The 22,674-nt window shown below is 56.6% G+C and overlaps 1 protein-coding gene across 3 annotated transcripts in view; it reads right to left on the bottom strand.

Moving 5' to 3' along the window:
• Nucleotides 1-2,576: 2,576 nt before the first annotated feature.
• GREB1 (growth regulating estrogen receptor binding 1) overlaps nt 2,577-22,674 on the bottom strand; it is a 43,499-nt gene continuing 23,401 nt past the window's right edge. For 2 of the 3 annotated variants that reach the window (XM_040993922.1, XM_040993925.1), the window contains exons 16-32: nt 21,992-22,128; nt 20,105-20,444; nt 19,233-19,348; nt 18,154-18,353; nt 17,349-17,477; nt 15,555-16,117; nt 15,178-15,280; nt 13,579-13,737; nt 12,569-12,711; nt 10,349-10,510; nt 9,485-9,689; nt 8,697-8,871; nt 7,963-8,181; nt 7,069-7,204; nt 4,919-5,119; nt 3,848-3,986; nt 2,577-2,747 (exon numbers count right to left, since the gene is read on the bottom strand). In XM_040993922.1, the coding sequence (XP_040849856.1) occupies nt 2,584-2,747; nt 3,848-3,986; nt 4,919-5,119; nt 7,069-7,204; nt 7,963-8,181; nt 8,697-8,871; nt 9,485-9,689; nt 10,349-10,510; nt 12,569-12,711; nt 13,579-13,737; nt 15,178-15,280; nt 15,555-16,117; nt 17,349-17,477; nt 18,154-18,353; nt 19,233-19,348; nt 20,105-20,444; nt 21,992-22,128 (3,291 nt within the window). In that variant the 3' untranslated portion in view covers nt 2,577-2,583. The remainder of the gene's footprint in view (nt 2,748-3,847; nt 3,987-4,918; nt 5,120-7,068; nt 7,205-7,962; nt 8,182-8,696; nt 8,872-9,484; nt 9,690-10,348; nt 10,511-12,568; nt 12,712-13,578; nt 13,738-15,177; nt 15,281-15,554; nt 16,118-17,348; nt 17,478-18,153; nt 18,354-19,232; nt 19,349-20,104; nt 20,445-21,991; nt 22,129-22,674) is intronic. The other variant, XM_040993923.1, reaches the window with a different exon arrangement.

Below are 22,674 nucleotides of genomic sequence, written 5' to 3'. Positions count from 1 at the left end.
AGTCCAACTTGTCGACCCTGAAGATAACCTTGGACCACAGCCTCTCTTTCAGGCTGCACAATCGGAAGCCGGATCTCCACGGTGTCCAGCAGAAGTACATGATGGAAGCCATGCCAGCATAGACCTGGATCTTGGGCTGTCATGACAGTTGTACAATCTTACTTCAGCCATTTCATCTGTCTGAGCCCCTAGTAACAAGCCATGAAGTGACATGAGGAGTGATTAGTCACCTAACAGATTTCCCAGGCAGCTAGCACACCCCTCACGGGAATCAGCCAGGTAGGACAAGCTGGGACATTAAAGCATGTACAGAATTTCTTTGGATTTTTTACCGCAACTGGCTTCATATTGATTCTTCAACATTTTAATGTCTCTGAACTTAAACAATGAAGGATTTTGATTTTATCCCCAAGATTTAGAAGAGGATGAATCTTCAAATACCATCTCTTTAAGGCCATCAAGTTGCATACAGAACACGGTTCACATTTCATATTAACCACGCCAGGATGGGCTGTGCCCAGGTCACCAATGAACCCTGAAACTGCAGTAAAACCCAGCACAGAACTGTCACTCTTCATGTCCTAGAACACCGTTATCAGGAGATGGAAGTTGGTTCTGTTTAGGGCTCCGTCCCCGTTTTAGCCCAGGCCGCTTCCCTCACAAGCATACGGCCACTTTCTGGGGTCAGCAGCGACTCATGGGCCTTGGGAGCACTTTCCAAAAGGTAACACTGGTTCTCTGGGAAGCCATGTCAAAAAGTAGCAGAGCTCCCGTCAAGGACTGCTCAGCCCTAGGCTCAGCTCAGCCACACTGTCCACCATCTGCTTGATGCCAAGCCCAAGGGGCAAGAGATTCAAACCACACACAAAGGAACAAGGAACTTTCGTGTGCAGCTTCCCATGCTTCCTTCCATTTGAAGGGAACACCATTAATGAAACACTTGTAGTGTCTCTGGGCCTCCTTACCCATCATCCACATGGGCAACGAGGCAAGCTATGGCTAAGAATGTTCTGGACAGGAACTGACCAGCCTGAGTCAGCAACATCCTTGCCAGTTCCCTCCCTGGAGCACTCCTGCCTGCAGAGCCCTGCCTGCTCTTCCAGGCTGTCCTACTGGGTGTGCCCACTGGACTCTAGTCACTTTATGTTTAACAGATAGCTTTGAGTTCATTGCCTTTCTCCTACAAGTTTCCTTTCTTGAGTTTGAAGCCTTATCTTCCAGAGACCACTGCCACATGTCTTCCCATCAAAACATTGCAATTAATCAAGAGACAGTAAATGCATCACAAGCTTTATTTATAAGGCTGGGACACACCAAGAATATTAGTTCAAGTTTAAATTAACTAATACGGTGGGGATGATACAGAAACCACTATTTACAAAACACAAATAGAACTAAAGGTCAGTTTTTATTCCAATACAGGAATAATGACAAAGTGACTGCCTTATAAACACTGACCTGAAACATCTCCGTGGAAAAAGGTGAATGTGAACTCTTTGGCATCATCCATTAAAATCGTGTCTTCCTGCCCATGACCCACCAGAGTGCTTCTAAGTGTCTGAGCTGGACAGAGAAGCGTGTTATACTATCTTTAGGCTTTCCCTGCAGTTAGGGGCCACTTCAAAGGCAGCGAGGGAAGGTGGGCAGACCAGGCTGGGAAGGCAGGCATGTGGGTTATGCCTCCACTGCTTCCTAGCCCTGTGTCTCTGTGCATCCCTCGGTCTCCCCAGCGCGGAGGAGGACTGCACACGCAGGGTTCAACCAAGCCTCACTGCGCACCTGGCCGCACATCTGCCTGCAGGGGGCGCTGTGAGGTGCCTGTTGGAAGCCCACCCGCTGGGAGCTGGAAGGGCAGGTGTTGTATGGAACAATCCAGCTTCTCTCCCCACAAAGCAACCAGGAAATGAGCAACTAAAGGGACAGAGTGAGCTTCGATTCCCACAGGCCTCAGCCTAGTTCTCCCCAACTCATCATCCAGCCCGTTGGTTGTTTTGTTTGACTCTCCTTCCTTTGTAAGGCAGATTTAGGGCAACTCCCTTAACCCCCACTTTCTCCCCCAAGCCCATTTTTTTTTTGGAAAAGCTTCTTTGTGTCTCCCTCTCCCGCCGTGGGGCATTTATCCTACACTGTTTTAACGGACTCGCTGAGGAGGGAGTTTCCTTTCTCGAGTTTGAAGCCTTAGGGCTGGTTTGACAGAGCTAAGTTACAGGGAACCACACGTCATGGAAGGATCTATTTCTTTTCTTTGGCTTCAGCCTTTAAAGCCAGAACAGTTCTTTGGAATATCGTTTGACAGGAGGCCACAAGGCTGGAGCTGACGGCACCGCCTCAGCCTGCAATTCCACACGCCTGAGAGGCCAGGCCGAAAGCAGGTGGACAGCTGGCGGGGAGGCGAAGCTGGTCCTTCCTAAACCCGACCCCAGAGCCAGCCCGGGCCGAGGGTCTCGGGCTCCATTGCTGGTCAGCTCGGGGCCTGCCACCTGCTACGAGGGCGCACCTGCACAGATGTCCCTGGTGGTCCAGCTGCAGCCCTCCACGGGCCTCCTGAGGGCTCTGACCGCGCCAGTGCCGCAGCTGTTCCCCTCAGATGTGCCGTCCTGTGAGAAAGAAGAGTGGCCGGTCCTCGGCGGCGTTGGCTGTCTGGAATTCGTCCCGCAGGCGGAACTGCCACTCCTCCTCCAGCTCCAGGCGCACCACTGTCTGGCGCAGCGAGTTCCGGTCCTGGCAGATGACGCACAAGGTGGCGCCTGGGGGACCCAAGGCATGGGCGGAAGAACACAGGTGAGGGCTCCTGCCCGGACCCCACGGGGTGCTGCTTGGGAGGGAGGCCAAAGGCGGGTCTCCTTCAGGAGGCACAGACACCGCCCCCAGGACTGGGCAGGGGGAGACAGGTCAAAGACCTGACCAGAGGCAGCGCGCAGGAGAGAGGCTGGCCTCTCAGCGCCAGCCCTGGGTTCACATCCCACCTCGCTGCTAAAGCCCCCTGCTCCACCTACCCAGGCCAGGGCGGCCCCGCTTTTCCCCACCTAGCCAGCCATGGGTGTTCTCTTCCCCTCTCAACTCTTAGGCTACTGCTGCCCATCAATTATGGCTTTTTTTTTTTTTTAATTTTCAGATTTGTTTTCATTTCATGTGTTGATGGGCAGAGAGATAATAAGCCAATTTTTTCCCCATCAACTGGCTCATGCACCCAAATGCCAGCGACAGCCATGGCTGGGCCAGGCTGGAAGGCCGTGTGGTCTCCCACGTGGGTGGCAGCGTTGAGCCATCAGCAGCAGCTTCCTCCCAGGAGCACACCAGCAGGAAGCTGGACCTGAAGCCAAGGTGCCAGGATCCACACCAGGCACGCAGAGATGGAAAGCTGGCATCCCAGGCAACACTTCAGCCACTGCGCAAACCTACACGTACCAGCTCAGCCCTTCCAGGAAGGCTTCCCCAGGAGCAGGGGCTGACGGGAAACCTCTCCACCATCCCCAAGGTCAGAGAGAAGAGCAAGGGAGGGATGGTGCAGGTCAGCTCCAAGTAGGACGGGCACGCAGACAGGTGCTCAGCACGGTCATCCTCTCCCGAGGACAGGGAGGGGTCAGGCCAGCCAGTGGAGCAAACAACTTGGCAGCAAGGAGGGACCGCTGGGTTACCCAAGTGCTGAAGGGAAGGCTTTGGATGCGAAGGAAAGCCTCAGTGGAAGCCACCTACCTTTTGTCCAACAGACAAGGGATGTGTCATCTCTACCGGGACAGGCCCCTGGGGCCCACGCCTTCCCTCCCTGTAGGGACCAGGGTGCATGCCACAGGGGACCCCCAGGGAACCCAAGTCAAGCACAGTCTCGCCCACCGCAGCACGTTACCTTTCAGAAAGTGGAACTTTTTCAGAAAGCCAGCACCCACAAAAGAGTCACAGAGGTAGAGCAGCAGCCCGCTGAACACCAGGTCGCGGCAGCTGACATTCAGAGAGTGGGGCCTGGAGCTCACGTAGCAGACGGAGACCTGAAATGGCCATGGGAGACAGTGGCCAGTCAAGCGCAGGGCCTGGGGGCCCAACACAACACGCCACGCTCTTCCCACAGCCTGGAGGCGGTCCCTGATCCGGAGAAAAGCTTTAGTCTCCCCACCAGCCTGGATGCCTAATTTCTTAAATTTGGGAAAACTGTCTCCACTCTTTCAGCCTGAACTTTGTCATCTGTCAAGCAGGATAAACATTTGAGACAAAACCAGTAAGTACAGCTGGCCCTCAGTGTCTCCGGGTTCCAACAACCACACAAAAAAATGTAGAGAGGCCACTGCTGTGGCACAGTGGGGCAAGCTGCAGCCTGCCGTGGTGGCACCCCCAAACAAGCATCAGTTCAAGACCCAGCTGGCTCCACTTCTGGACCAGCTCCCTGCTACTGTGCCTGGGAAAACAGTCAAGGCCTGTCCAAACCATTGGGCCCTTGCCAGCACTGAGAGAGATCTGGAGGAAGCCTCTGGCTCCTGGGTTTGGTTTGGTTCAGCCACTGCCACAGTGGCAACTTACGGAGTGAAACAGTAAGATCTCTGTGTGTCTCCCTCTAATTCTGTCTTTAGAATAGATAAATAAATGTTAGAGAAAAAGAGAAAAGAAAAGAAAAAGGTACAGGGAAACTGCATTTGTGGTACACACGCAGAGACTTCCTGGCATCGTGATTCACTGAGCGTGGTAGGCTGGCTGTGTTCCCCGCGTCTGCCCCAAGTTTGGTGTTGTACCAAGGCTATCTCAGCACGTGGGACATTAGATGCCAGCTCGATGCCCTGTAGTGAGCGCCTGCCGATGTGGGGACCCATGGGGATCCTCGGACTCCCCCAAACTAAGGATGACTGCAACTGACTTCTCAGACCCGACTCCCACCCCACGCACAGGCATCCCGGCACCTTCTGGGTGGGCGAGGCCCCCTCGGCCTTACCTGAGGGCCCAGGTTAAGGTAGCAGTCCACGGACAGCACGGGGTGGCCCAGGTTCTTGAGGGAGAGCGGGAAGAAGCGGTGGCTGTGGTGCTGCAGGAACTTCTCGAGCAGGAGCTGGGCGGGCGCAGCCAGGAACGCGTGCTTGCTGTCGGGCGCACAGATGTACTGCGCCGGCACCACGGCCGTGGCGTTCTCGGGCACCTACACGGGGAGCAACATGTCGGGGCCCCTTCCCTGCACCCTGGGGCCAGGAGGGAGCTCAGGCAAAGGGGAGGGGTCCCGACACGGCTGCTGGGTAGCTCTGGAATGTAATGGAAATGCAGAGAACATCCTCGGTTGGGGAAGCAACGGGTGTGAGGCTCAGCAAGGCTAACCAGTGCGTTCAGTCTACACGAGGATGGGCTGCCATTCTGCAGGGCACCAGAGAGCCCCCTAGGCCTTAGGGCCTCCAGCGAGATGCCAGCTGCTCCTGAACCCCAAGATCCTGGCCTCCCCACCATTTGGCCACAGACAGCAGAACTATTCACAGATCCTCCACAGAAACACTTACCAGGTCCTTTGCCCTCCTGGAGCAGTCTAGAACTTTCCCCCAGCTAGTAAGCCCAGACAACTTCTGCAGAGTACCCCGCCTCTCCATATGACCTCTTGTCCTGCCCCTTGGCACTGTCGCCCATGTGCCTCCAGGACTCTCAGGGACAGTGCCAGGCCCCTCCTGCCCATAGGGTCAGGCTCCCCGTGAGGCACACTGTACTGCCATGATGCCCACACCATGGACCTCCTAAGGCTTGATCTAGCACCATCTCAGCCACTGGGCACCCAGGGACTGGTGCGCTCAGCCAATACGGAACAACTGACTGAAAAGAAATCAAGGGACTCAGGAAATACTATGAAACATCGCTGGATTTCCTGCAAGTCACCACTGTGCAATAAACACTAATGGGAAAACAAGGCGTGTTAAAAATGCGAAAAAAGACACCACACACACAAAAGACAACATACCCTTTAAAAAATGACAGCAAGGAACATAAAAGAACAGATTTTAAACATGTATCCAAGAGCCTGGCACAGCCCAGTGTGTTAACACCAGCATCCAATATTCAGTGTCAGCATGTCAATTCAAGTGCTGGCAGCTCCGCTTCCAATCCAGCTCTCTGCCAACGCACCTGGGAAGTGGCAGAGGACGACCCAAGGCCCACCTGGAAACCCAGACGAGCTCCTGGCTTTGGCCTGGCCCAGCTGTTTGGAGTAACTAGCAAATGGAAAATGGCTGTGATGACGATGATGATGATGATGGTGGTAGAGAGAGAGTGTGTGTGTGTGTGTGTACCTCTACTTTTCAAGTAAATAAATCCTTTAAAATAATAACAAATAAAGGCACATCAAGGTTTTTGCTGTGGGGATTTGATAAAGATTTCAATCCTCCATAAATACAACATAATTTCAATTTAAAAATCTCAACGGTGAAGTGAGGCTAGGGGACTCGAGAGAGTGATGCCCAGGGTCTTTCAGCAAGGCAGGCCCCTTAGCGACATCTTGCTCCTGGGCAAGAGCATCAAGAACGAGGGAGGCTGAAGGGTGGAGCAGGTGCAGCTCAGCAGAGGCAAGGCCTGTAGAGTTTGTGGAAAAGGGGGCTGGCACTGGAACTGGCTGAAGTCATCAGGGCAAGACGCAAGAGGGAGCAGGATGGAGGAACGGGCTCCAGTCCACCAGGCAGGAGGAAGGTGAGATGGAGACCCAACAGCCCATCCAGCTGCCTGGAGGACCCCGGCCTCTGCGGGCTGGCTGCCCAGGCCTCTCTGCAAGAAAGGGTAGATCTCAGACCACGGCTCTCCCTGCCAGTGCTGGCTTCAAGGTGGGCACCTGCATGTTCAAGTCTGTCATGCCACCCACATTTATCCAAGTAGACACTCCCAACCTCAGTGGGACAGAGAAGAGCCTGGTGGGGGTCACGGGCAAGCAGGAACCTGCAGGACATGCACGAGAGTCCAAGGGTAACAAAGAAACCTGAGGGAGTGTCTCACTTCCTATATCCATGGCCAATGGACAGCTGGAGTGGCCGTGCCCAGTGTCTAATCCTCCCCTGACAGCTCTCGGCTCAGCATCCACACCAGGCAGCTCGGGAAGAGGGTGTGACCACCCGGCATGCTCACCTTGGACGTGATATGGAAGGACCTGTGCCCACCTACGGCAATCTGCTTCTTCATCACGCTGAAGCGGTTGAATCGGCACAGCAGCAGGCCGGCACTGTGCACCCGCAGGTTGAAGTCTACGTCATCACATGTGAACCTGCCGGGTCATAGGAGGAGTGGATGGGACCCCGGTCAAGCCCTAAATACCAAGGGGAGCCAGGGCAGAGTTCCTGGACCGTGAGGCAAAACTGGCCATGTGAAGACATGGGATGCACTGTGAGATCTCTGCGCGAGAGGCACAGGTGCCTTCTCCACCCCTGCCCTATGAACTTGCGGGCCCAGGGCTGCTTCGCTGTTAGACAAGAACCAACCAACACCAAGTCCCAGGGAGCAAAATCTCAGCCACACTTGACAGCCATGGGAAGCAAAGCCACAGGTCCCAATTGCCGAGCTGATCTGTGGCCGAGCCCAGCCTCCTGCAGGGCTGCAGAGAGCCTGTGGGCACGAGCGTCATCCCACTGGCAGGGAGAGCCCTTGGCCAACACGGAGTGGCAAATTACTCGTGTCCCATGAGATCCTTCTGCAGCTGGGCAAGCGGGGAAGTCACGCCATGGTTGGAATTAGGAGCTATGACTTGAAGCCAGGCTCTCTGATTTGGGTTATAGCATCACAGAAGTGACAGGTGCCATACCAGTGCCCACCTCTGGTTGAATGATGGTAAACACACAGACTCACCCAGCTCTGAGAAGTCTATAGGGCCTGACAGCAGGGGCCAGGCCAGCACCTTGGACAGGGAGCCTCCCCACCCCTGCTGCTGCTGGTTCCCCAGGGCCTGGGTCTCAGGGTGCCCCTTGCTCTGGGTGCTGGGCCCAGGAAGTGTGGCCAGCTGCCTCCCCACCCAGGGCAGGAGCTCACCGGTTTTGGTTGTACTGCACGTTCTGGGTGAGGTCCACATTCAGGATGACGAAGTCATGCACATGGCAGCGGGAGAAGGGCTCCCGCACCTGGCTGGCCCTGGTCTTGCTGGACCACTTACGCATGCCAATCAGGGCATAGTGTGTGATGTTGGGCGCCGCCTCAATGTGCTGCATGATGTGCTTCAGGGACACATTCCTCTCCGACCAGGAAAATTCCCTGCTCAGGGGAGAAAGACAGATGTCCTGAGGTCAGCCTGTGAGCACAGCAAGGCTGCCAGGCCCTGGGACACCAGGGCCCTCTGCTTCCTGACAGGACAGGTGCAGACAAAGCCTACCAGGTGCTGTACCTTTACTGCTTAGTCACCATCCAAGCAGGCTTCCACGCCACATGCAGAACACACCTGGGGCCCATGATGCAGCCAAACCCTCAGTACATGTGTTACCATGCTTTGCAAAGACAAGAAATGTGCTACTGGAAAAATTATTTTTGCTTAGACCCACAGTGATGGTGGTGGTCAAGACAGGAGTTAGAGGACAGGTTGGTGGAGAGGGCCAGGGACTGCCAGGGGCAAGAGGGGCATCTAGGAGCTGCTAAAGCTCATTCCCAGAGGAAGGCGTTGGTTAGAGGGTGCGCTCACTCTGAGCCAACCTCTGCCCATGCCTTGGCCATCCCCTTAGGGACCCTGGTGGATACTACCACTAGGACCCCTTTGGGGTCCTGTGGCATCGCACCTGCTCCTCTCCCCAGCACAGTCCACATCCACGGCATTCCACATGACACAGGAGTCGTCAGAGATGACAATGAAAGGCCAGATGTCCTGCGGCTTGATCCCAAGTTCCTCCTGCCGACTCCGCTCCAGCTCCAGGTTGTGATAGGACAGCTCCTTGATCAGGAAGTGGGCGGCTCCTGCAACAGGCAGCTACCCCACTCAGATCCACTCCACACCCACCTTCACCCAACTCGGAGTCCTGTGCACCTGCTCAACAGGGCTGCAGCCCAGGCCAAACCAGGCCCGAGTGTCCTCCCACTGGCCAGCAACCAGGAGGAAACACATGTTCCACATTTTGCCTCTGTCCTCTTTTCTAACAGCAGGTATTTCTAACACATGAATTAAGTCAGGAACTACACATGAAAAAGGAATATATCAGAGTCAAATAAAATAGCTTTTGAAGCAGGAGCAGGCATTTCGCTCAGCAGTGAAGATGCTAATTAAGATACCCACATCAGAGTGCTGAATTGGGGTTCTGCCTCTAATTTGCGGCCGGTGCAGACCCCAGGAGGCAGCAGGGATCGGAGCCCCCTCGTGGCCTCAGCTCAGCCTAGCCCTGAATGCTGTGGGCATCTGGGGAATGAACCAGTGGGTGGGAGCCCACTTACTCTCTCAAATCAGTAAGTAGGCAAATAAATAAATACATCTTCTAAAGTACAAAGAATTTGATGTGAAAAGTGCAGCTCTTTCATCCCTAGACTGTGGTCCTGTCTTCACTCAGGGACATGGCCCTGCGCAGGGGGTCCGTACCTACGCCGGCACTGTTGAAGATGCTGGGCAGCACCAGCATGATGTGGTTGGGCCAGTACTTCTTGTAGATGGCCATCTCATACTCCTTGACCACCAGCACGTGCAAGTGGCTGGCGCCATCCATCGCGTGGTACAGGTTGAAGAGCCCGTGCTCGTGCCGGCCAGTTGTTGGGGTGAACGTTGGGCTCTTTATGTACTCCTGGCTCTGCAAAAGAACAGGCGTGATGTGTGGGCTTCTTTGTAAGTAGTTATCTCACTCTGCAGTGTGGATTTGCAGCTTGGTGCATAGGATGGTCTATTTCCACATCTCATAAGTCACTATTGGCTGATGATATGCATCTACCCATCACACACAGGAAGCGTGCCTGTGTGCTGTCTCCAAACAGCCAGTCTCCGTCGGCTCAAGCTCCTCTATCCTGCTGAGGGGGAACAGACCTAGGCAGCAGGGCCACTGTGGGCCACCCAGCCCACCATGAAACTGGACACCTCACCATGCCAAGAGCAGCCATCCAGCAGAGCCCTGTACACACCGCTGGCCCCAAAATCACAAGTCATAAGCTTGTTTGGCCACGCAGCAAAAACCAACTGGCACTGAGTCAGCCAGATTCAATGCCCTCTGGTATTAGATATGCTCTCTGTTCTTGCAGTTGCCCATGGCGAACACTGAGACTTGAAGATACTTAAGCAACATGATGAGGAAATGGTAGAGCGAGGTCCAAACCTAAAGCTGAGCGATTCCCTAGCCCATGGGCTGCACCTGCCTCCTGCACCTGCCTCTTGGGTTCTGCCCCATTCCACCTGCACTGGTTCCAGGTTCAGGCACCTGCCCACATGCAGGCAGGGAGGAGGTCCCCAAGCCCATACCTTGTCTGTGACCAGGGGCAGGCGCATGCTCTCCAGCTGGCCTCCAGGTTGGCTGAAGACAAAGTGATGCTCCTTGGACTTGGGGATGATGAAGTGGAGCTGGATCTCCTCTCCTAGCATGGAGTAAGAGAAGGCAAAGGCGTGCAGGGTGGACTCATAGAGCTGGGGTACGAGGGGAGAGGACAGAGCCTGTCATCAGAGTCTGTCTGGCTTCCCAGAAGAAGCCAGACCACCGGGAACCCCCAGGGTACCTTCAGTACCAAGCGTGGGCACCCAGGTCTGGCTACAGGGAGAGCACTCCCAAGGCGAGGCCCTACCCAGACAGCCAGAGCATGCTCGTCCCCAGTGCCAATCACACTTTACCAGACCCCTCACTCCAGCCACCCTGCCCTCTGGATCCTGCTTCCGACCCACAGCCCCTTTCTGTACGCACAGCATGCAGACTCTTGAGCTCACTTTTTTTTTTTTTCGGTTACTATGTCTAAACACAATGACACCCTAGGCTGAGAAGTTTATGTACTAGGTTTCCATCTGCCTAGGAAGTAGGAACTGTAACTACACCAAGTTCAAAGACAGAAACCTAGCTTCAGAGTCCTGGGGCTCTCCCCTGCCCCTCATCACCTCCCTGATCCTTCACTTCCTGGGAAATGTGTGCCTGTCACTTTGTGCACGGCCTCCAGCAAAGCTTTATCCTCAGCTCCTTGTACCCAGGAGGCAGGCACACACAACAGTTCCTGCTCTCACCAGGGACCTACTGGGGACACACAGAACTTTGGGGAGCAGGGAGGAGGGACTAAGAGGCTGGAATGTGGGGAGAAAGCAAATGGGGACACAGCTGAGGAAGTCTCCTAGGAAAGTCTGGGACTTTGGGAGGACAGAACAGGCAGAAGCATGGAGGGGCAGCGGGAGGCAGCCTGGCCTGGGTGTTGCTCACCAGTCTGATGTGGTATCCCTCTCAATCCTGAACCCGGGCACCTTAAGCCAGCCAGGACACAGAAGGCTCCTCACAGCCATCACCCACACTTCCTGAAGCCATCAGCCTCTCACCCCTGAGCCCCTTCCAGCTCCTAACGGCCCCCTGGCCAGAAAACCTTTCCACACACATTTTGAAACTTGGAAAGAAATCTGTCAACTCCAAGAAAAACATAAATTAGGCAAGCATTATATGCAGCAAAGATGAGTCCTCATTTCACAGCCTCTCTAGGCCTCTGAGGGGAGTTGGCTCTGGTCCTGCTCACAGACCCCAAAGTCTACAGCTGGGCAGATAATGAGCAGCTGGTCGAGCCCAGGGACGTGGAAGCCCCTGACAGAGAAGCCCAGTGAACCCTGAGCTCTTGAAATATGCTAATCAGGCCCAGCACAATAGCCTAGTGGCTAAAGTCCTTGCCTTGAATGTGCTGGGCTCCCATATGGGCGCCGGTTCTAATCCTGGTGGTCCAGCTTCCCATCCAGCTCCCTGCTTGTGGCCTGGGAAAGCAGCAGAGGATGGCCCAAAGCCTTGGGACCTTGCACCTGCATGGGAGACCCAGAAGAAGCTCTAGGCTCCTAGCTTCAGATTAGCTCAGCTCCAGCCATTGCAGCCGCTTGGCGAGTGAACCATCGGACAAAAGATCTTCCTTTCTGTCTCCCTTCCTCTTTGTATATCTGCCTTTCCAATAAAAATAAATAAATCTTTAAAAAAAATGTGCTAGTTCTTTCCAATTCCTCTTCAGGAAAGCTGCATTGTTTTAGTGATACGCTCTAAGAGGATGGCTACTACAACACAGGTGGAAAGCTCAAAGCTGCTGCCCGTTGTATCCCTTTGTAAGAGGGACAGGCAGTACGTGGCCCCCAGCAACATCCCATGAGGTCACTTTTCAGCCCACAGAGACCTGGCCTCGCTGTCACACACCAGGGCCCGAGGCAGCCAGAGCCAGGTATATGTGACCCACAGCAGATCTCTATTACAGAAAAACACTGGGATGAAAAGACTGACAAAGTGTGTCTCGCCCACTGCCTGGCATGCAGTGGACACCCACTGCATGGCGATTTCTCCTCTCAGCAGGAACAGTGTCCGTGGCTCTCCCACACCACCCTTCTCACCATTGCACAGGGTCAGCAAGACTTGCACGGACACTGAAGGGCACCAAGCAAGCATGGCTTCCAACACTGTGTCTCCAGAAGGGTGAGCAGGGTGAGACGGCAGTGGAGTTGCCGGCTGGACCCGTGCCCAGGGCCTACCTGGTAGCGGGAGTGGAGGCCCATGTACTGCTGGCACTGTTCACAGTGGTGGTATGTGTTGTAGGCTGCGTACTTGGGCAGCCTTATTCGCGCCGTCTGACGCCGCACATACAGGTCCTCAGGCTTCCGGGACGCCCCTCCATCTGCACAAAGTGCCCGGGCATTAAGGAGTGGCAGGAGGCAGCATGTGTGTTTTCTGCCTGGCTTCCACAACCTCCCACATGCTGCAGTGCTCAGAGGAACCAGTTGGGCAGGGGGACCCTCGGGACGGGTGAGGTCTACGTCTCACGTCTGCTCCCAGCGGTGGCTCGGCCGCTGAAGATGACAGTCTGTTGGGGCACACTCAGGGAGTCGCTGCAGGTGCGGCTTCCCAGCCATGGCCCTGGCCTGTGCCATGAACCTAGCTGCAAGGCGCCCTTCTCACTCCCACCCGCACCCCCAGGACAACTGGGATCGGTGCCAACTACACAGGCAACTCCCACCAAGCAGATAAACTTCAGGATTGAGACCAGACACTACAACTCCATCATAGCCGGTCAGAAAGGGATCTGAGAGCAATGAGAACAAAACCAGGGGTCTACATGGAGATGGGAGAGTGCTTCTCACACAGAACGCCCCAGATTTTCCTAGTATGTGCTTACACTCCCACTGGCTGCTGGCAGCCAATGTTGGAAGATGGTGAGCGCCAAGATAGGAGGCACAGTGTATGACAATGCTACTAAACTCCAGGCTCCCGTGGCCAGAGCCCTGGCACACTGACCAGAGCCCTGGCACACTGACCAGTGCCCATGAGCAAGCAGGGGCCATCACCTCCGGGCACTTGCTAAGCTGCCAGGCTCCCCTCATGGGACTGGTGTCAGTCTGCCCCGCCAGCGGGGTCGTGATCGAGGCTCAGGCATGGCTCAGGTACCCACCACCGCCAGCCTTCATGGCTGATAGCACAGAGCCCACCCCAACCCAGGCTGCGCCCAAGGAGGTGGGAAACAGAGGAGTGGAGAGGCACGCCTGACCTTCATTTGGGACGCTCGCTGTGTGTGTACAAATCAGACTAGCGTCTTCGTACTTGGGGTCGTGAATGATGTAATCAAAGGGCAGCTTCCGGAACAGCTCCAGGTCCGGCCAGGCGTCGCTGAACTGCAGATAATGCCAGTCTGACTCTTCTCTGAGGCCTGCAAGGTGGGCAGCAGTGCGGGTATGTGGCGACACAGGAAACGAGGGTGTTGGATTGTCACTGCGTGCAGAGGGGCTGCCCGCAGCTTTCCAAGAGGCAAAAAGTCATACCTACATCTCCTTGGTTGAGATGGTATGCTTGCTGTGCTTCTCATGAGACCAGATCTGCCCTGGGCCCCTCGTGCTGCCCTCCACAGCTCCCAGGAGGGTCCTATAACTCTACTCTGCCCAGCACCAGCCCTCCGCTGGCCTTACTAGGGGTCCAAACATCCAAACGCACCCAGCCAATGTGGCTCCGCCACGCTGTGCCACCTCCAGGAGGTGCACCCAGCACCCTGGCACATGGCCTTCCCCTTCTCAAAGCCAGCACCACTTGGAGCCCAAACCACACTCTTACATTTGCCTTCCATCACAATGGGGACAGCTCATGGCACTCACTGTTTACTGGCTCATGGGCATAATAATGTACTTGGTCCATTTCACAGTCCATAACCTACTAATATCACAGATTACAAAAATAGAAACATTCAAGCACACACGTGTGTCCTTCTACACGGGGCAGTGTGCTTGCCCGTGAGAGGGAAGCAGTATTCTCTGGGAAATTAACAGGGGCTCAGGGCTGCAGGTACGTAACCTCATGTGTGACAACAGCTGCCCAGCAGGAGCAGCCTCCTGTTGCAGAAGAAGAAACGGAGGTGAGAAGACAGCATGCAAGATATGGGTTGCGACCAAGTGGCCCAAGTCATGACTGTATCTGCTATGTGAACCAGAAGGCAAGGAACACAGCAAACCCACAGTCTGGCTAAAAGTTCCCTTCCACACCAGGGAAGACCAAGGGCTGGCTGGCTTCCTTGGTCCACACCTCCACGGCCCAGCAGCAGCGGACAGCAGCCCACAGTCAGCTGGCAGCTCTCATTCTGCTACAGAGGCATCCACACACGCTCTCATGCCCAGAGCTGCAGCTCACGCCCAGACCAAGCTGATACGCCCTGGCAGGGGCCACTCACAGAGCCCGTGCCGTGACCATGGCTGGTTCTGTTCCCGCAGCGAGAACAGACTGTGCCCCAGCTGCAAGCGCTTCGCAGCCCGCAGCGACTCTGCTCTCCACAGGTGACAGTCACGGCGGGTTAACCCCAGCTTAGCGGGGCCCTGAGCCCATCACGTCCATGTCACGGCATCATACAGAACGTGGTGCTTTCTGGGAAGTACCGAGCACAGCACCCTACACACAGCAGGTACTCCACTCACAGCAAAGGCTCTAGGCTCAGTCCCATCACCCCTACCCAGGCCTGCAAGTGACAACTCTGCTACTGGGAGACAAGACCACAAATCAAAAGACAAAAGGGTCCTGCAAGTCCCCGCGAGTCCCTCCCGGATGGTCAGCCGAGACAGCACGTGAGCGAACGCGGGGCCCAACGGTCAGCGAACAGAGAACTCACCGATATGGGCCTCCTCCTCATCATAGACATCGACCTCCGTCAGCCGGATGAGCATCCGGGACAAGATACCGAGGAACTGCAGGTAAGCCCCTGTCTTCCCGGTCTGCAAACACAGGAATGGCAACTCAGGGCTGAGCCAGCAAAGTGGCAGAGAGGGGAGAGCGCCGAGCTGGGGAAGAGCTGAGACAGGCGGGGATGGAAGGCGGTGGGAAGCTGGACGTGTCGTCTGAAAGCCAGGGTCCCCTGGCCAAGACAGCAGGCAAGTCCCAGTTCCCACCCATAAGAAAAACCCCACAGTGAGACTGAATGAGCAGACGTGCTCAGGCCCAGGACCGCCTGCGTCTGGCCGCACCGGGGACAGCAGGTGCAGTACCCACCTTGGGGGGCCCACTGAGCAGCAGCCGGCGGGGGTGGAAGCTGTCCCCACGGCCCTCAGCCCGGTTGCCGTAGTCCATGTGGCTGGGCCGGGGCACTGTCCACTGCCGGTAGTAGAGGGACTGCTCCGTGGACGTCATGGTCTTGCTGAGCATAGGGCGGAAGGAGCTGGCCCACATGACCGAGGGCGAGGGCAGGAGCGAGGCAGCCTTGGGCAGGCCGCTGCTGTCGGTGGACATGACCATGTCATAGACAAGCTTGGGCAGGAAGACGATGGGCGGCTGTCGGCAGGCCTTGGTCAGGGAGCACTGTGAAGTCTGCAGGACGAATGGGTCAGCGGTGGGCGCTGTGGATGAGGACGAACTCCAGGATGACAGCTGGGAGGATGAAGTGACCGCCACCTGCAGGCTACTGTGTCTGCTGGTAGCTACCGCTGGGCCTTGACCCGGCCGGTTTCTCGGCTTCTCTCCAGGGACCCTGCCCTCCTGGCAAGGGGGAGACCTGCCCTGCTCTCCCTGGGGAGGCCCCGTTGGTGGAGCCATGGCCTCACCAGCCAGTGCAGAGCCTGAGGAGAGAGAGAAGCTGGTCAGCCCCCCAAAGCCGTCAGCCGTTTCCTGAGCTGTTTGGGGTGACAGAAGGCTGGTAGCAGTGGACCTGGGCTTTTCCGAACGGACCCTTGGCCTGTGGGTCACAGGCTGCTGGCCACAGCACCAGGCCACTATGCAGGAGGCTGGGCTCCACCCAGGAGCTGCTGGGGCTGAGAAGGCAGCCAAAGCCTGCGTGGGCCAAGCTCCTGGCAGACCAGGCTGCAACCCCTAGAGCCTGCCCGCTCACCCAGCAAGTTCCTCCCACGCAGGACACCTTCTCCCCAGGGCCCTGCCAGGGTTGGCTGCTTCCAGAAAGTCACACCCCTAATGCTGCCTCTACCTGGAACACCTTCAACTGCTCTCCCACACAGGCAAACCTCGCACCTCTTCACCCATGTGCGTGTATGTGCACACACATGTGCATATAGAAACAGCATTAAAGCATCGTGACACAATCGCTGTCATGGTCTTCACGCACAAGGATGAGCCCGCCACCAACACACCCTTCCGTGAGCAGGGACCCTCCCGAGCTCCCTGATTCGACGAGTGCTGTTGGCAGGGAGACAAGCACCCCTGCTCTGTGCCCTCCTGAGGCTGGAGGCCCTCGGGGCAGGGACCGCGTGGGGCATCTTGTCACCTTCCCTCTTCCCCCAGCATGGTCCCGAGCCCAGCCAGGGCCATGAGTCCTTGCAGCAGTGTCCCGTGTCCACTCATCTGGGCAAGGACATCTCACCCCGGGCTGCTCTCCTCCCTGGAAACACACATCTCATGGCAACGCCTGCACTGAGGACAAGGCTGCCACCCCAAGATGGCCCCAGGATGCTGTGGCCCAGACCCACAATCCCAGACTAGGAACAGGAGCAGCCAGGCCCCAAGCTTCCGAGCATGATCCAGCTGAGTCCCCAAGCCTCCAAGCATTTCACCCAGGCCCCACAGCCTCTGAGCATCCCAGCCTGGTCCCCAGCCCCTTATAACCCCAACCTGGTCCCCCAGCCCCCGAGCACCCCAACCTGATCCCCCAGCCTATGAGTACCCCAGCCTGGTCCCCTAGCCTCCGAGCACCCCAACATCTGCTCTCCCAAGGGTCCAGCTCTTCAACGACACCTTCCTCTTTCCAGGGAGGCACATGCCAGCAGATATCCTCCACCCCTCCCTGTTGCTCCCCAGCCCCAGTCCCCGTCCAGCTCCCATCTCTCCACGGAGACTCACCGGATGCCCTGGAGGAGAGCGGGGAGGATGCCGAGTCCTGGGAACAAGGCCTCTCCCTCTTCACCGGGCTCCTCCTGTCCGAGGTGGAACCTGCTTCAAACACACACACGCTGGACACGCACAGCCCCCCTGCCCACGCCATGTGTCCAGCTCTCTGTGGTCTGTGACATGTGTGCACACATGGCCCTCTCTCTACCCACCCGCAGTCCTCCAGGGACCTCAAACCTGAGCACCGAGAGGGCAGGAAGAGGGAGACACACAGAGCGGGAAGGCCTAGCTCCAAGGTGCTGCATCAGTACAGATGGCCAGGGGCCCACGCCTGGAGACAGGAGCTGGGAAAGGCCAGCAGGAGGCTGCGGGGCTCCAAGAGGCTGGGAGAACATGCAGCTCAGGGTGCGGCTGGGGCACAGCAGGGACAGGAGAGCGGGCAGGAAATGCCAGGGGCGTGGCCAGGCACAGACAAGGACCTGGGGTTGGAAGACATTGCTCCGTGTGTCCCCATGTCAGAGTCCCCAGAGCAGGAGGACCAAGGGGCAGGCCAGTGGTCTCTCCACTCCACCAATGTGTGTCTCACCTGACCAGCCTTGGTTCCGATCACCCCAGGACCACAGCCACACGCCTTAGGCCACTCTCCCCTAGAGGGTCTACACGGCATGGGACCTGGGAGCCTGCAGATGAGGGTGTGGGGGGCAGGCGGCAGCTGTGCTCTGCGCAGGCAGAGGCGCAGGACGACTCCCAGACCCCAAGCCGAGGTATCAGGGTCAGGACCCCTGGGGGGGGGAGCTGGGGTGCAGCTGGGCTTCACCTTCAGTCCCCAGCTCTTCCTCCTCATTGTCCGTGCTGCTCAGCTTCTCGGCGTCGCTCTCTAAGGCCTCACTCGTGGCCACCTTCTCCGGCGGGGCCTCGCTGCTCACGAAGTAGGCGGCCAGGCCCAGCTCCTGCTCCAAGGCCGTTCTCACCAAGCATGAGGAGTTGATGAGGCGCAGGTCACAGTACCTCAGCGACCTAGCGGCAGCAGGAGCTGGAGCTCAGGGGGCGCCCTCTGCCAGGCAGGTGCTGCTCTTGGTACCCAGAATGGCAGGGATCAGGGGCCCCCTACCCTGCTTGTTATGACCCCAGTACCCATGCCCATGGGAAGCCACCCACCCGTCCACAAGCCTTCATGCCACCATCGGCTCCATGGCAAGCCTGAGCAGCACCTGCCGTGTGTCTTGGTTTGTGCTGCACATAACGGAGGCAGCAATGACTTTTGGGCCAATGTGGGGCTTGGACCCGGCTCCGCCACACCCATGTGACACAGCCTCCAATAACTCCAACTTCCTTTGAAGATTCCTTTACTTGAAAGGCAGAGTTACAGAGAGACAGAGAAACACAGACATCCCATCTGCACGATGAGGGCCCGGGATGCCATTCAAGTCTCCCACGTGGTGCAGGAACCCATGCACTTGCTGTTTCATCCATGCGCATTGGCAAGGAGTGGGATCAGAAGCTGGGGCCAGGACCAGCGCTCATTTGGGGATGCTGGCATTGCAGGCAGTGGATTAATACGCTGCACCTTGATGCTACACCCCTACACACACTAGTAATTCAAGCCACTGCCTCACAGAAGGCCCACTGACCGTCTGTCCCAAGCACCTGTCTGTGTGGCACAGATCCCCCAAAAAACATCCAACAGACCAAGTGGCCGAGGTTCCAGCAGCAGCCTCCCCCAACTTCCTAGCAACCCATAAACCCAGTCAGAAAAATGTGGCCTGTCCTCAGTGCTTTCTGCTGGAAGCACCTGAGAATTAGCGCACATGCCATGACCATGGGTGGGAAGGGTGCCCCCTGGTGTCAGGCGGTGGTAGCCCAGCTGACACACACAGAGTAGACTCCCAGCCTCACCTGGGCAAGGACTCCCCGAGTGGGTCAGCCCCACTGAGGATGAGGATGCAAGACAGGCCCTCCAACTCCAGGTAGGTCTGAGGTCTCCACGTTGCATCCTCAATGTTCTGCCACATCTGCAGATAATCAGAAAGAGCTGGGGTCCACAGACTCCTCACCCCGGGTCAGCCCAGCGCCAGGGACCCTCCTGTTGTGTCCTGCGATAGAGCTCCTGGTATGGCAGGCAATCATGTTCTCTCAGAATGTCAGAGTCTTTCCTACACTGTACGTATTCTTCTGAGAGACAAGATACGGAAGAGCGAGACAGAGCCAGGGGAGGGTCGGCAGAGCCCCACTAGCTCACTCCCCATAAGCCTGGCTGATGCTGGGCGCCAGGAACACAAGCCAGGCTTCCTGCTGAGCTGTCACCACCGCCTCCCAGGTCTGCACTAGCAGGAAGCGGGGGTCAGGAGCCAAATCTACCGACCCAGGCTACACCAGGCTATGGCAACCAGGAATGTCCACCACGAGGCTAATCAGCCACCGTGCCCTCATCTTGAACGCACCAACTGGGTGGTACTAAGTGCTGGAGAGCACGTGTGTGGGCGGGAGCATCCTCTGTCCCAGGACGCCCGGCTCCGTGTGCCACATTTTCTGTTGCTGTCACTCACTTGTTCCACCTCCCTGTGTTCCCTAACGCTTTGCAATCTCCCCAGGTTTAGTGAAAACCTACGCTGGGCTAGACTCTGGGATGAGCTCTGGGAACCAGCGCTTGTCGCCAGCGCCTGGAGGAGAAGCCCCAGCGGCAGGCTGGAGGGCCGGCGGGGACCCAAGAGCCCACTGGCCCTCGCTGGCCTCCAAGGCGCCCTCCCACACTTTGCCTGGGTGCCCACCTGGAGCTGCCTCACGAAGTGCTTGCCCACCGTGACGCCCGTGCTGGGGTTGCCCAGGATGATCTCGAAGCGCTCCTCCAGCGCCAGGCGTGCCCGCACATGGGCCAGACGCTGGTAGGCCATGGCGGCCAGCGGCGCACAGGGCACCCGCAGCAGCACCATGAGCCCGTGGCCGCGGGGGCAGCGGGCGGGGGCGTGCAGCAGGTTCTGTGCCATCTCCAGCGTCTCCACGGAGGTGTGGTTCTTCATCTGCGGCAGGCCGCTCACGGCCATCAGCGCGGCGGCGTAGTGCTGCACGAGAACAAAGGTCCGGATCACCGCGCTGTGCAGGCGGGGGAATCTGCGGGGACAGAGAGCGGCCATGACGGGGCTGTGCCGCGGGAAGCCTGCCCAGGGGACCGGCAGAACTCTCCTGGCCCTGGCACTCCGCAGTTCCCACCAGGCATCAGACACAGACCCCACCAGAAAAAGCCCAGGGTCGCTGTGTACCTCCCAGGAGCACACTGGCAACCGCCTTCCTTTTAAGATTTTATTTATTTGAAAAAGAGAAAGGCCTTCTACCTGCTAATTCACTCCCCAAACAGCCACAGGTGCCAGTGCTACACCAGGCCACGGGCAGGAGCCAGGAACTTCCTCCAGGTCTCCCACGTGAGCGCAGGGATCCAAGCACTTAGCCCATCTTCTCTGAGCCTTTCCCATGTACATCAGGAACTGCATGGGAAATGGAGAGCCTAGGACTTGAACTGGCGTTGCAGGCGGCTGCTGTATGAGCTATGCCATAGCACCAGACCCTGACATCCACTTTCCAAAGGGTGCAGTGCTCCTCTCAGTCTCTGCAGCTGTAATGAGTCCCCTGAACCTGCGCAGCAGGGACCACCCCAGGACCGTGCACCCGTGTGGGCACCCCAGGAAGCCAGTGACTCCTGGATGACATCATCTGCTCCCTCCTCTGCTTCTCCCTTCTTCCCTTAGCACATCAGCGTCTGTGGGTCACAGAAACTGGAGGGCTGGCCTAGCACTCTTGCCATTACTCTGTGCTGTCTTGTAAGTGGGCCGGGCACTGTGGCATGGTGGGATAAGCTGCTGCTGTGACACCAGCATCCCATAGGAGGCCGACTCAAGCCCTGCTGCTCCGTTTCCAATCCAGTTCCCTGCTAACGGTCCAAGTGCCTGCCTGGGTCCCTGCCACTCACATGAGAGACCCAGATGGAGTTCCTGGCTTCTGAGTGTCCGATTTTCAGCCACTGTGACCGTTTGGGGCGTGAACCAGTGGATGAACATGGTCTCTCTCTAAACTGTGCTTTTCAAATAAATAAAAAAACTTAAATACCAGTGATATATATAAACTGTAAAATGACAGATTAAAACCCAGCCATATTGATACCATATTAAACATAAGTGGCCTAAATGCCTCAATTAAAAGGCAGATACCAAGCTATGTAATCAAATGTAACCAACTTAAAACAGAAACATACGATGGACTGAAAATACAAGGACAATTATCACATATGTGCTTATGAATCAAAATAAACTAGAGTAACTCAATGAACATCAGTCGATTTTAAAGCAAAGAACAATAGTCTTGGAACCATGAACAGCCCAGAATAACTAGTCAACAGGTCTGCACATTAAAAATAAAAAGGCAGCCCACTGTGACCATCTCGCTGCCTGCTGGGATCTTCCCTCCCATTTCCCAACACTCCAGCACATTTCTGCCCATTCTTATCTCTAAATGTTTCTGGAGCAAAACGAGACAAAAACGTCACTGGCCCAAAGCAAAGCAAACGCAGGAAGAGAAATAAATACACTAGGGTGTGTGGGTGCCCACGCTGCAACCCACACAAAAGCTACCACGCACTCCTAGTCACTTGGAAGAGAGGTACCCACTTTTTCCCTAATGCCGTGACCATGGCCTCGAAGGAGCTGTCATATCTGAGCAAGGGCAGGCTGTGACCAGACAGGGTGGACTCGATGAACTGGGACAGCCCGAAGTACTTCTTATTCTCATGATACATAGCTGCACCCTGGAACACAGGATAGACGCATCAGCCAGTCCGCAGGGCATCAGTGCAGGTTAACATCGGAGCTTCCCAAAGGTGCGGGTCCCAAGTTGGTGCCTGGCTCACATCCAGGCTTCCACCCATCACAGCATGACCCAAGGCTGTCAGATGATCCCCCAGCACCTGCCTCTCACACACTCACACAGGTAAGGCACCCAGACCGGAGCAGTGCCTCCGAGACCATCGCTAACCAAAGTGCCCAGGACAGAGGCCATGTACCCTCTTTTTCCACAGAGTTCCCCAGATGGCCACTTAACTCCCTTGTGGAAAGATCTAGACTCTAGTTCCACAGAATTCTCAAATGATCAGAACTGTCTGGGCCTTCCTGTTTGATGAGAGAGCAGAAGTTGATCAGCTGCGCCACAGCAGGGCTCGGGCTGCATGCTGGGTCTCAGGGAGGAGAATCTGAGCCTCACTCCCCAGCACCACGAGCACAAACGTGCAAGGCTGCTCCAACAGCGGCCGTGGAGGGACAGCAGGCAGGTTCCCAGCAGGCTGGGAGGGGTTTCC

The sequence above is a fragment of the Ochotona curzoniae genome, unplaced genomic scaffold (assembly GCF_017591425.1).
Source record: "Ochotona curzoniae isolate NIBS_2020 unplaced genomic scaffold, NIBS_Ocur_1.0 contig_883, whole genome shotgun sequence".
In the NCBI taxonomy this organism is placed as follows: Eukaryota; Metazoa; Chordata; class Mammalia; order Lagomorpha; family Ochotonidae; genus Ochotona; species Ochotona curzoniae.
The sequence above is the reverse complement of the archived record's forward strand: the minus strand, read 5'-3'. Positions and strand labels throughout refer to the sequence as shown.